Source organism: Ambystoma mexicanum, chromosome 3q, assembly GCF_040938575.1.
Source record: "Ambystoma mexicanum isolate Mex_15411 chromosome 3q, UKY_AmexF1_1, whole genome shotgun sequence".
Taxonomy (NCBI): domain Eukaryota; kingdom Metazoa; phylum Chordata; class Amphibia; order Caudata; family Ambystomatidae; genus Ambystoma; species Ambystoma mexicanum.
The window spans coordinates 398,629,549-398,643,478 of NC_090926.1; the positions used below are offsets into that span (position 1 = coordinate 398,629,549).

At 45.1% G+C, this 13,930-nt stretch overlaps 1 protein-coding gene across 2 annotated transcripts in view; it reads left to right on the plus strand.

Moving 5' to 3' along the window:
* The first annotated feature begins 212 nt into the window (after window positions 1-212).
* RNF130 (ring finger protein 130) overlaps window positions 213-13,930 on the plus strand; it is a 1,130,799-nt gene continuing 1,117,081 nt past the window's right edge. For both annotated transcript variants that reach the window (XM_069654089.1, XM_069654090.1), the window contains exon 1: window positions 213-2,351. In XM_069654089.1, coding sequence (XP_069510190.1) covers window positions 2,099-2,351 — 253 coding nt within the window. In that variant the 5' untranslated portion in view covers window positions 213-2,098. The remainder of the gene's footprint in view (window positions 2,352-13,930) is intronic.

Consider the following 13,930-nt stretch of genomic DNA (forward strand, 5'->3'; position numbering starts at 1 on the left):
ATGGCATACTCCACGCATGATTTTTTGTGAGCTCTCAGAATAAGTATCACCAACGACTGCTAGATGAGCCCGTCCGAGATAGTCTGAGCTCCACCACGGTGCGTGAACCAGAGGAAATGCCTCCCGTCGACCCTACCAATGGGCCATGAATAGGGAGGAGCGTGATCTGCTGAGCAAACGGGGAAGGGGGCATACATGGACTTAACAGTACATGTAGCAAAGGTGCGAAGTCTACCTGCACCCAAAAGGGGGACGGATGACGACCGGAGCTATATTCTTTAAGAACCCCTCCCTCATCCAGAAGTGCATTGGTGCATTCCTCTGCCAGTGATGCGCGTGCGCCCCGCCGCTGGCTGAGGCGGCGCTCCGGCTGCTGGTGCTGCTGCTGCTGCTGCTGTCTGGGCGGCGCGCGCTGAAGAGCAGGAACTGCTGCTGTTCGGACACCGGTGGAGGGGACCTCACCCTGACCAGGGAAGACGAGGAGCAGAGCAAGAATAGCGCAGTCTGGCGGAGGCAGGCGGAAACGGAGGAAACAAAGGTTTTCTGACACCACTTGCATCACTGCGTAACCCCTCCTTCCCCCACCTGGGAGTCTGTCCCCCCCCCTTCAGGGGGGTAACCAGTTGCCATACAGATAGTGAGCCTAACACTGGAACGTCTTCCCCCAGCCCCTTTCTGCGTGTGTGACCCTTCTCTTCAGGGGCCGTGCACAGTGCCGCCCCCAGCCCCTCCAGATGCTGTGACCCGGCGCTTCCTCGCGGACTTGCGACCCGTGCTTTTCACTCCCAGGGCGTGCTGCCACCCCGCAAGAATTGTGCAAGCAGCACCAGAGTACCAATGTGAGCCATGAAGTGCTCAAGGTACAAAAGGGGGTGAGGGCAGAATAGTACGGGCTTTTTTTTTTAAAGCTTGCATTCATGCATCCACCTGCCTATTTGGGCAGAAGCCATTAAAGGTAGCTCCTGCTTGAACCGAGGTATGCGAGATCAGTGGAGTTCACTAGTAGTTCACAACTACGTTCGTGAGCATCCATTAGAATTGCATTATTGCACGGCCATCGGACCTCGTACTAACTTGATCTAATCCCATCAGAGCCAGACTGGACAAATACCACCGAAAGTCACCTGTGGATCATTTTGATCTGGCCTCTAGAGCTACTTTACATAAAACCCACCAACACTGCCTTGGATGAAAACCACCAAATTCATCAAAGCCACCTTGGATTGCAACCACTAGCTAGAGCCCCCTTTGGTCGAAGTGTGACAATCTCTCCAAAACCACCAGAATTGCCTTAGACCATCAACGCTCATAAATCTGCTTTGCTCTAAGAATACGACCACCAGCTTCTGTCAAGATCACCAGAATCATTACTTTCCACCAAAGCAACCCTTCTTAACTGCAGACCACTTTCCACCAAGGACACTAAAGCCATATTCAAATTGGACCACCAGTGCCACCTTCCACTAATCTCACAACTTTTGATACCACAACGATATTGGTCAATGTTCACATCAACCATTCTAGATCCACCACAGGCATCCAAAGACCCCTCTGCTGGGACAAAACCACCAACCCCTTCAAGGAAACTTCCATGAATAAGCTTTCTTCCATCAAGACGTTCAGCTCTTGACCATGGCGTCTTTGTCTATGGCAGCAAGCAAATAATGTATTTTTTTCAACATCAAGTCTGCATCCTTCTACTACATTATTCTGATAAAAGCTGTTCTTGGCTCAGCCAGCCATGAAAGACGAAATTAAGTTTTTAACACAATGCATGGTCATGGGATTTTGTTCTGAGGTCGAATGATGAAATAAAACGTGTTGCCTTTTTTAAAAACTATATAAAATACAATTTTGACGATTCTTGCGCTTTCAGCTTCTATTAAGACACTGTGCTAACCTGGATTCTCTGGGATTTCCTGTGTGCTACAAGAATGTAAGACTTGAGTCACAATTGGTAAAGGTTACCTTTGGTTTAAAACATTAAACCTTTATTCAGTTCACTGGGAATTTGTTAAGACACTTTGTATTTTTGGCTTTAGAAGCCCTCTCACATTTTTCTTTTTGTCTGTGTTGTTTGCACTGTTATTGGCCGACAATGAATCTCAAAGGGCCTGTATGGCCTTTGCACTTCTTTCTGCCCACATGGCTGCTTTGGATAACTACTGGCACCCCATTGGCTGAGGCGGAGAACCCCAATGCAGACTATTACAACGCTTTGGTGAATGTGACAGTTTTGGAGCCAGGCAGTGGTCCCATGCATTTGAGGATTGACGGGGGACGTTATGGGCTGGACTCGCCCAAAGCGGAAGCCAAAGGGCTGGTTTTGGCCCCTCTGCCCATCCATGGAGGTAACTTTCTCACTAATCAAATGGGTCTCTGCATCAATGTGTTGTGCTGATACTCTGTGGTCTTGGCAGTTTGGGGTTATAAAGCCAATAATGGATGATCTATGTTATAAGGCTAACTCTTATTTTTGGTTTCTAGCTTTTTGATGGAGTCTTGAAAGCTAGCAGCCAAAATATGAATTTCCTTGATAAAGGTATTCTCGTCCCTGCAGAGATCGAAAAAAAGATTTGATAAGCATATTAGCCAGTAAACAGGAATTGCTTTTGGGGAACTATGTATACCTAACCTGTAACAAATATAACCCAAACAAGCTGCATTTATAACTTTTTGTCCCTTATATATGACATAATTTGCTTTGAAATGTATGCTTATTTATACACTTTAATAAACAGAATTTTCCGCCAGCCCGGAAGCACAGAATCCGCCGTCTGACTTACCGGTACCTCTGGGCCATTACAAGTCCCGGCGGTGCGGGAAGTCGGGCGGGAGATTCGGTAACTCCCCATTCCCGTGGATTCCCATAGGACTCCATGGGAGTGGGGAGATGGAAACAATGACCCCTGGAGGCAGACTCGTACAGTGGCGGTCCGGAAACAAGGGTGCCAGTAAGCGTCCCAGCACCCTTGTTTATGGACCGCCACACTCGGAATGATGCCCTATGGCTTGTAGGCGTGTTTGTAAGGCACCACCCGACCAAAGGAGTAAAGGGTGTCTCCTGGCAGATGTTGTTATCGAGCCATGTAGGCTTTTGTAGGCTCTAAACAGAAGCTATGCAGCTACGTTTGTTTTTTTTCTTTTAGAAAACAAGCTTTTGTTGATACATGGGTATGTTCAAATGTATGTATGCCTTCCATCTTGGATTGCTACCAGAGGTGTCTCATGGGGTCCTGAAGTTCAGTGCTTTCATTTATCCTGAGCGAGTGGACAGTGATGGGTTGCAAAGCTTTAACCTGGTTTCACTGATTGTAGCAGCAGGACTTAGTTGCATTCACCAATACCGTTATGTGGGTGGTCAATTTTGAGTAACATACGACACCGTTTTTAAATGTTTCGCCATTGTCGTTTCTGAAACAGCAGCGATTTCAAAACCTGTAATGAATTTCCCATTTCAGCCAAATAGAAGCCTAAAATAATGATTTGTTACCTGCAATAGGCTCCATTTAGTTAACTGTACATTCAAATCTTAGCATGCTGTGCATTTTTTTGGAGTACTCTAATCGACACCCTAAACGATCCTCTAAAGAAATTCCTCAGTTATTCTCTCCTTTTTTGTTTTTTTATGTTTTTGTGTGTGATCTATTCACGGCCAAATGTGTCGCCTTTTGGCATTTGCTGTCCACGTCTCGTTTTTACTAACGGGAAGACCGCTGTATTGTTGCTTTTGTTATGAAAATACCGAACAGTACCAGAACTGTCTATTCAAGCACATTTCTAGCAAAAACAGACACAGGCCTATAGCGCTTTGTCAATACTCCTATTCAAAACAGCCAAATCTGTGCCAAATTTCACTAATTGTAGGGGCAAGCAGTTGGTTGTTCGAACAATAAAAAGAGAAACACCAGTAGGATCGATGTTTTATTTATTCTTCGAAAATGCACTTGTGAGAACTCTTTCAGTTCACCGTAATAGAGCTAAAGTGATGCTTGCTAATGGAGTTCCATGCTTTTTGTGGTCCCTGACATGTTTTTGTCCACATGCTCCTTTTTTGTCTTTTTATCCCCTGTTCCTTGGCTTAATGAAACGTCATAATTCATCGACTGCTTCTTAATATGCGCTTTACCACCCAAAGTCTGAAATATTTTTCAGCTTTAGTACTTAATGGACCGTCTGTGTATTCTTTAGTTATTGCTAGACTGAAGGAAGAATCCGGTTTGCAACTAATGGTGCCAACCGGTGTACATGTATATATGTTCTTAGCTGCACAGGCAGAACTTGTCACTTCTGTGTATGCTTTGGATTGAATTAGGCAGGCTCCAATCAAAAAGCTCAAAACACTACTGGCTGGGATCCCAGCTGATCTTTAATTTTTCCGAAATTCCTCTGAGAGATGGAGATAATCATTAGCAAGAAGTAAGCGGTCCCCTCACAACGTAATTACCCATTTAATGAGAATAATGAGTATTATATAGGCAAATTATTGTCTCTATATTACAGTTGCAGATGATTGTGATGTAATACTATCATATAATTAAAAAAAGAAACATTATTTTTATTCCTAATTGTCTGAAAACCAGAAGCAGTAAACACAATTTCTCAAGCGCTCCTTACAGGCTGTCCTCCCTTTGAGACAAACTTCTCCTTGAAGTTGATTGGCGCGGCACTGACTTTGAAAGACATTGGGCCTCATTACGACCCTGGCGGAAATCGCGGTGCTAAATGCACCGCGGAGCACGGCGGAAAGCTGCCGATAGCGCCATGGAGGTTGGCGGATTTTCCGCCCCATTCCGACCCTGGCGGGGCGGTAAATCCCCATTCCCCATTTTACCCTTCCCCATTCCCATTTTTGCCCCATAGGGTATAATGGGAGTGGGGAAGGCGTTAATTGCGCCACCGTAAAATACGGTGGCGTAATTAACAACAAGGTCCCGTAGCGCCATGGATTTCTCCGCCCGGAAAAACCAGGCGGAAAACGTTCCATGGCGCTACGGGAACTCGTAGTAGGGCGGACGGGTCCGCCGCGAATAACGCTGGCGTAAACCCACTCCGCCAGGGTCGTAATGAGGCCCATTGTTTTAATCATTGTGTAGTCCTTTTATAAAGCCCGTAGAAGACATAAGATTGGTAGTTTTGAAAATGTGTATATTTATATTCTAAAATATGTGTACATTAGTAAATGCTATAAGATTACGTGAAACTTTAAATATGGTATGGTAACGGAAAATGAGAAATCGTTTTACTTTGTAGTTTTACCCTCAGCTATGAAAGTTCAACAAATTTGGCAATCAATTAATCTGGCTACATCTGAACACTTATGGGACAGTTTTCTTGTAAAACAAAATAAAATAAAATAACGTTGAAAAACAGGAGTTTTTTTACATTGGGTTTTCCATAGACTTGCCTTCCCTGAAAATGACACATTTGAAGGTTGCATGTGCCGAAATTGTCAACTTTGATTTTTGTCACACCCTTAAAATCCCTAACATGGTACTGGTGCTTTTTGGAAGCATCAATATTGGACCAGCCAAACTCAAGATAATCACTTTCCAAAATCCAACAGTTTACATACATTTGTACATGCGTTGTAAAAGTGTAGTAAGTAATGCACGCTTGCAGATGGCGCAAGTGCTGAACATATCGACACCGTGACCGAGAACAGTATGTGTGGAATAACTTGCACATAGTACAATGCCATATACAAGAGTTATGAACCAAATGCAAGGATCATAAGGTGTCAAGGAGAAATACAATTGGCCACGCTAGGCTTGGACAATGAGGACGACCAGTATGTACAGACCAAACCCAACGTGGAATACAATTCAGCGTGGTACGCTCAGGCAAGGATCATGCGCGTAACGGAAAACAATTGATCACCGTAGGCCAAGACCTTATGGCCTACAAATACAGATCGCCATCATGCTGGGTGCAACATTTGCAATAGCCATTTGCTAGGGACATTTGGCGAGTGAGAAATGGTGTGTTGTGTGTATGCATAGAATTGAGATTGTGAGGGACTTGAACTTTTGCCCTCTGCCTCATGCACTTGTGGATTGCAAATCTGCATAGTAGCCAGAGACGCATGAACCCCACAAAAGGATCATACCTCTAACACTGTTCACCACAATAGCCATTTTGAAAAGAACATAAGCAAGCATCTCGCGCACAGAATATGCACACGTACACACACAAACAAAAAAAAGAAAATAGCAAGAAATCGGTGGCAATAAAGCCGATTTTTAAATCTGTCAGTGGTACGGTCTACAAAAAAGTGTCACTCCACAGGTAACACAATGTCACGTCTATAAATGTTGGCAATGTTAAGGTAGCTACAGTAAAAGCCACATTGAATAATCAACTTCTAACTCGCACTACATCACAACCTTTACATTAAATATATGCTATAGCGCACACCCATTCGGTGGTTAAAGTGCATCTTGTGCAGTCTTGCTTTTGTTGACGGTATATTTGTAGTTGCGTGGACTGTGTTTAAATTGGGGAACTGTTTCATTTGGATATTAGTGTTGGTACCTTCACATTATCATTCTCAATGTTTGAAGACTGTAAATGTTGATACCTTTTGGACTGACTTCAGCTTTTCTTTGCATTCCCAACGTTTTTCTTGATAGTAACTTTGCTTTAAAAAAACCTGTTTTTTTTCTCCACATATATAATGTATGTTATGGCATCGGTATTCACAACAATTCTCTCTCTCTCCTTGTTGTTATGCTTAAAGTGGTTGCTCTTCCTTTTTCCGCATTTAACTGACATTGCCAGGGTCACTTGGATAGTGCTCTTGGCATACGTCCTCCTCATACGTCATTGCTGTGTTTTTAAGTGCTGTGGGAAAGCGTTGCTGCAGCGGTCTATTGAAACATGGTTGCAGTCAATCAGATCAGCTACTGCGTACATTTGCAACATTGTATGAGGCTAAGACAAGGCCGTTGATATCACCTCCCACTGACAATGATATACTGTGTCCAGTCATAGCACGTGCACACAAGGGGAGTTAATGTTGAGTACCTACTGTAATTTTATCAGCCACGTGTCTGGTTTCAAGATCAACCCCTTGGCATCAAGTAATCTAAAGGTTTTTTTTCTGAATGTGTAAGGCCTTGATGCTTGTATAACAGAATTTGCCCGATGGACAGGTACCTCAACTTGAGATTTGCTTTCCAAAGGCAGCAGCTGTTGTGAAGTAGGTCCTAGTGGTGCACACAGGCGTGGCAGTGTCGTCCACTGCCTTTGATTGTAATTCATATGTCATAATTCTGAGGACAACGTGTACCAGCCGTAACCTGTAATCCATGTTTTGTGTTTCCAAGGCCAAGACACAGGATATTCACACAGAACAAACTGTCAAGTGTAGACTGTGTTGCCTTGCCATTGTAGATGGGTTACTGCATCCATTCACTAGTAAACCTTCATCAGCTCTCGCTTTGAAGTGAGCCTGCTCTAAAAAAACTGTTTATTTTTTATTTATATTTTATTTTATATCAGATGAAAAAGGAAGTTCTGTTACAGACACTGCTCAACCCGTAGGTGGCATTCTTGATCTTGAATGTAAGTGACATAGTCAAGACCTACACAGGATTGGGGAGCGCACAGGTGGGTTGGGGTTATTAGACAATGATCCGAAAGTGTCTGTTACTGATCCTGAAAGGGAAAGGACAGAGGTGAGACAGTTCAAGGGGTATGGGTGAAGGGGAGGGGACAGGTGGTCGGGTTCATTTGCAAGTAAGCCCAAAGGCCAGGTTCATAGACTTGACAGTGGAAAGACATTGTGCAGTCTGGGGGAGTGAGGAGGATACATCCTCAAAATGGAATCTAAGTGCTTTGGGGAGGGGTTAACACAGAAGGTCAAGGGGTGGAGTGGTATAATACAAAGAGATGGCTGATGTGAGCCAGGCTAAACATTTCATCCATGCAACGTGGGTCGTCGTCTTGCCTGTCTTGGGCATCTGATTTAGAAGAGAACAGTGTTCACAAAATGAGTAAAAGCGTTCGAGAAATGGCAAGGACAGAAAAGGCATCACAGTTGAAGTTGTCAAAGGCAGAGGAGAATGGAGAAATATGTGGGTCTTAAGTTTCACAAAGTTTGTCTCTGAAGCTGTAGCAGGAGAATGATATAGAGGGATGAAGCCCTGAATGTACAGTGTCTATATTTCTTGACCCTGGTGGCATGCTTGGAGACTACATTCCCTTTTGGTTTCTCTCTGACCTCCTGTAGGCTGGTAAGGTTGAACAACCCCAGTGATGACGCTGCAGGGCTTTTTAGATCATGCATGGTGTCTTGAATTAAGCTCTATAATTAATCTGAAGCGAGTGTAGGTGTTTGTTTATTTATTTGTAGGTCGCACCGAACCCCAGGGTAACTGGGTGTACAATGTTGGCATCATTGCCCTGTCCCTCACTCATCATATCTACCAAAATTGTGAGCACTTCATAACAGTTTATTACTTTTAACAGAATAAAAGAAACTGACATCTGCATGTTCGGTCTGACACAGGAAAGGGTTAGTGCCACACAGTACATGCCATTTCCATTCGAATGGTGTGGTTTCACTAATTCTTTTGAATGAATACACTTGCTCAGAGCATCTCTGCAAACTGGGTAGCATGAAGTGCTTCCTTTGTGCACGGAGTGTGGTTTGTTAGTGTGTGCGTTGCTTCATAGAACAGCACTGGCATTACAAGATGAATACCACAAGGTGATCAAAACCCACGTTATTGGGGATAAAAATTACTTTTGTAATTATCTGCCCTCTATATGGAAACAAAAAAGCTGTGTTTCTATTGGTTTCTTTCATGTGGTATCCTACGTGTGCTACTGGAAGTACACAAACAGACGATATATCAATTTGTTTGGGCGGTTAAGTTTCCTTGGGCATACACCCAAGTTCCGCTGCTAGAATCCTATTACAGCTGAGGTCTTAAATATCAGTGTTAATTCTCTGGGAGAATATAAATGCCTCCGTCAAAGTCCTCTGTGACTTCACCTCATTGACGACGTTCAGGTCTTCACATCCATTTTCAACCTTTCGTTGAGGATCTTGGCAGCTTCCAGGTCACATGCCTCTGCAGCTTCTAATCCACGAGGACCGGACTGGCGCACCTCCTTTATCATCTGATTCTCAATGGGAATCGGAAGACCTCATTCACGTCTCTGGGGCTTCTTGTAAAGGAGTGGCATTGGTTTCCTCGCGTCCTGTGCAATGCCTCCTCTATTAGAAAGCACCGAAGTCCATAGCCTCCTTGTGAAGCTTCCCATTCTGGAGTAGCAAGTGGGGCCCACATCCCTGTGCACATTTTTTTAATTGAGGTACTCCATAGCCTTTGGGATATTCATTTGCATGTCTCCACTTTGATGTAGTCCTCTATTTGGGGATCCATGCACTGTAAGTCATATCGTTCTCATTAAGGGGTGGGGCGGGTAGACTCGCTCAAATCCTGCTCAGCTTTTACTCCTGAAGTGCCAAATCTCCTGAATTTCCTGTGCGGCTTTTTCTTAAGAAGCTGACAACTTCCCTTTAAAACATTTTGTTGAGGGATTGCTGAGCTCCACAACATCAGAGTGCATCAGGCAGAAGCTGATGTACTGACCATTTAGCAACAGTGTTTGCCATTAGCCGCAGCCTTTCTTGCGGTAAGGCTGGATTTAGAGAAGCAGAATTTGGCAAGGTTACCCAGTGAAGTCCAACTTTATTTGTTAATTGTAGTCAATAATTTAGAATAAGCCCTTGGAGCCAAGTCACGCATGCCACTGTGACACCTAGAAGCCATCTCTGGAAGTTCACCTTCCAGTTCAGAACCCCATGAGCAAAGCAGAGCAAAGCATAGTGGGTACATACATTAGGCCAAATTCAAGTATTTTGCTCCAGAAAATGGTCTTTATCTTATAAAGCAGCCTATTTTATACATGGCTCCTTCAACCCAAGACGGGCAATTTAAAAAAAGATTAAAAAGATTGGGTGAACAATTTTACAAAACTGGAATATTTCCTATTTAATGCATCCCCGTGAACCCTGCAAATATGTTGCCACTTTATGAGAACCAACATGATGAAGTTTTAGGCCATTTTAACCAGTATAGAAAGCACATTCTGTGTGTTCTTAAAGCAACCATTACATGGAGAAGGCACTGAACTAGTGCCCAAACGATTCTCCATTTTTTTTCTCCATTAGTTGCAGTTGAATTTTTTTTTTTTTAAGCAGTTTACAGTGCCATTTAAACTTGAACACGTTTTCTTTTAAAAACCCTTCTGAATCGCGGTTTAACGTACCATTTGGCAAAACAATTTCACCCAGAACATATTTTAAAATAGAAAAGTTAAATATCGTGGCAAAAAAAAAAATCGGTATAGTGTTTATTTTCCAGCAGAAAAAGAATTGTTCGGGACCAAAACAAATTGATTACCGAATTTACAACAAGCATGGCCCTAAATGTGCAGGTTGGGCCTCGATTTGCGCACCCCTTTATTTAGTATGAAACCTTCAGTGGCCCGCGCGCTCGCACCACGGAGCTCCTTTGGCAATCCCTTTCGTTTGAAATCTGTGTGTCATACCCTTCGTTGTGCAAAAACGGACAACTTTTTCTGCATGCGCCCGTGAACGCTGGCCTATTTATAAGTGCTCATCGCAGGTCTGGGTTGTAGGAGATGGCTGACGTTTCCAGTCTCCCAATTACTGCCATTTTGACAAGCTATAATCATTAACGTTTGAAATGTCCGCCTGCGCCGGCTGCTTTCTTTCCACATGCCGGAAGCCGCCGTGCTGCTGCCTTCACAGAGTATACCACTTTACAGCCAAAGTAAGACATTGTGCAATGGCTCTTTCTTGTTTTTTAAATTGCTTTTTACCCAAGAACGTTCAGGATATGGCCAGTATGATGGAAAACGGAGAGGGATCAACTGTGAACTGCCGTTTCGCTGACACTATGTTTCATGTTACTATCTGTAGACCTTTAACATTTGGTTTCACCCTGATTTGCGTACATGCTGCTATTCAACTTAGAGGAGTCCAATGTTCACCATTGTAGTACATCCCTGCGTACAATCTTGTCCAGCTCCTGCTGCAGGACAGGGGTCACCACTATATTAGGCTAGTAGAGTCCCATGGAATGAAGAACTTAATGAGGGGAGGTTACCCTGCGGGTCTAATAAGCAAAGACATTTTGAACATTCACGCGCTAGTATAGCACCCATTCTCTCTCTTGGAGTGATTTGTAGGTAATTGTCAGCACCAACTTCTAATACAGTTGTAGAACCCTTTTTTATCTCTTCAACCTCCTCACCTGTGGAGTCGAAATCCTCCTCAACTGGGCTGAGCGCTCAATGGGCCGTGTAGTCCTTTTCTTTTTTCCGAGGCTGAGCGTGTCTCCCACAAGAGGAAGCCACAGTGAGAGCGTGTAAATGCGCCCTGACCGTGTCCCCCTCCCGGGAGGGACAAAAAAAGGGGGAAAAAAGCCAGAATAGGCAAAAAAAACCCTGGAACCGGCAGGTAACCTGATGGTAGCTGTGTGTGTAAGCAGATGATCAACGGGAGAAGGCAGCAACAGGACCCACTAGGAAATGTACACTCCAGCAAACACCGGAAGCGAAGGTAAACAAAACCAAAGGCAGAAAGCCAGGCACAAAGGAGGGAAAGTAGGGAGGAGGGAGAGAGCAGAAGGCGGGGACCGGAGAAGGACCGGGAAGAGTAAGTAAGGTGCAAGAGGAAAGGCTCGAGGAGCAAGAGGAAAACAGCGTGTAGCAAGACCGCGGCAGCGAGGAAAAGCAGCTGACCGTGGAAGGTTGCAACGCGCTGGACCCAAGGAGAGGAGTGGTTAAATACCACTACCGTCATCCTAGCGGAGCAAGGCTAGACCGCTTAGTGAACGTAGCATCAACGTGACGGCAATCAGGAAGACCGTAAGCGGCAGCGGGGCCAAAGACGCCAGGTGAGAAAGCGGCGCATGACAGCATGCCCCCCGCCAAGGCCCAGGCCACCCGGTTTACCGGGATGTAAACGGTGAAACTTCCGGAGAAGGACAGGAGCATGGATGTGTGCATTTGGTTCCCAAGAGTCCTCAGCATGGGAAAAACCCTTCCAATGCACCAGGTATTCCAGGCGCCCTTTGCGGTACCTGGAGTCCAGCAACCTGGATACTTCATACTCGGGTGTATCAGGTGAGTGAGAGAGAATGGGAAAAGGGCGAGCCCTTAGTGACTGTTCGGCACTCTTCAGAAGAGATGCGTGAAACACTGGGTGAATTCGCCTAAGAGAATGTGGCAGCTTTAGGCGGAAGGCCACTGGATTCATCTTGGCAGTAATAGGATAGGGACCAATAAACCTGGGGGACAGCTTAGATGGGCGAGACCATCTAGGAAGGTATTTGGTGGATAACCACACCTTGGAGCCAACGTCCCAACCAGGTACCACCTGCCGGTGCCGGTCGGCTTGCCTCTTATATGCCTGGAGGCTATCTCTGAGGTTCACCTTAGCTTTGTCTTGGATGTCCCTTATACGGAGTAGTACCTCCTCTACCGCCGGAAGTGCAGGTTTGCAGGAAAAATGGGGAATGATGGCTCGGGGGTGAAATCCATATGAGCAATAGAAAGGAGACATCTTGCTTGCGGAATGACTGGCATTATTATATGCGAACTCCGCCGTCGGCAGCATATCCACCCAGTTGTCTTGTTCCAGATTGGTGTAGCTGCGCAAATATTGTTCCAAGGTAGCGTTTAACCGCTCTGTCTGCCCATTGGTATGGGGATGATATCCTGATGATAATGCGCGGTGAATATTAAGAGCGGCACATAAGGACTTCCAAAATTTGGAGACGTATTGGCTCCCTCGGTCTGATACTATCTTGTTTGGGAGACCATGGAGTCGAAACACATCTTTAATGAAAACCAATGCCATAGCATCGGCAGTTGGTATACCAGGGAGTGGAGAGAAATGAGCCATCTTGGTGAGGGAGTCGATGGACACCATTATGCATGAACATCCTTGAGACAAAGGTAAGTCCACAATGAAATCAGTAGATACATGACTCCACGGACGCTCCGGGATGGAATCTTGCTGCAGCAAACCTATGGGTTTTTTTGTGTTGTTTTTACTTTGACAGCAGACTCTGCAGGACCTGACGTACCGCTTAACATCTCCCGACAAACTTGGCCAGTAAAAGGCTCTACTGATCAAGTCCAAGGTACTCGCCTGTCCCCTATGGCCTGCCGTCTGATGATCATGGCACCAGGACAATATGTCTTTCTGAAGAGGTTTAGATGGCACCCAGATCCTCTGATTCTTCAGGAACAAACCATCCTTTTGAATCATGCCGCGGGGTTCTGGATGTAAAGAGACGGCTTCTTTTATCCGTTGAAACAAGGAGGAGATAGTGGCAACAATGCGGTTTCTGGGAAACAACTTCTCCGGGCAGGATGGGGCAACCTGGGAGGAGAAAGACTTCCTGGACAGGGCATCTGCCAAAGCATTTTGGCTTCCAGGAATATAAGTGATGCTAAAGTCATATTGTGAGAAAAAATGCGCCCATCGGGCTTGTCTGGAATTGATGCACTCCATAGACTGTAGAACTTGTAAATTCTTATGGTCAGTCCGGATTACAAAAGGGTGGCTGCACCCCTGTAGGAGGTGTCTCCAAACTTCACATGCTTTTTTCATGGCCAGAAGTTCACGTTCAATTACGGAATAATTCCGTTGACTAGTAGTGAGAGTCTTAGACAGATACGCTATTGGGTGTTCCGCGTTGTCATGCTCTTGCAGTAGAACAGCTCGTATAGCTGCGACAGAGGCATCTGTCTCAACGATAAAAGGCTTGTTTTGGTCCAGCTGGCATAGGATGGGAGCGCTGCAGAAGCTCTTCTTCAAGAGTTGAAAGCTCTCTTCAGCCTGAGGGCTCCAGAGGAAAGGCACAGATGTCTTCTTCAA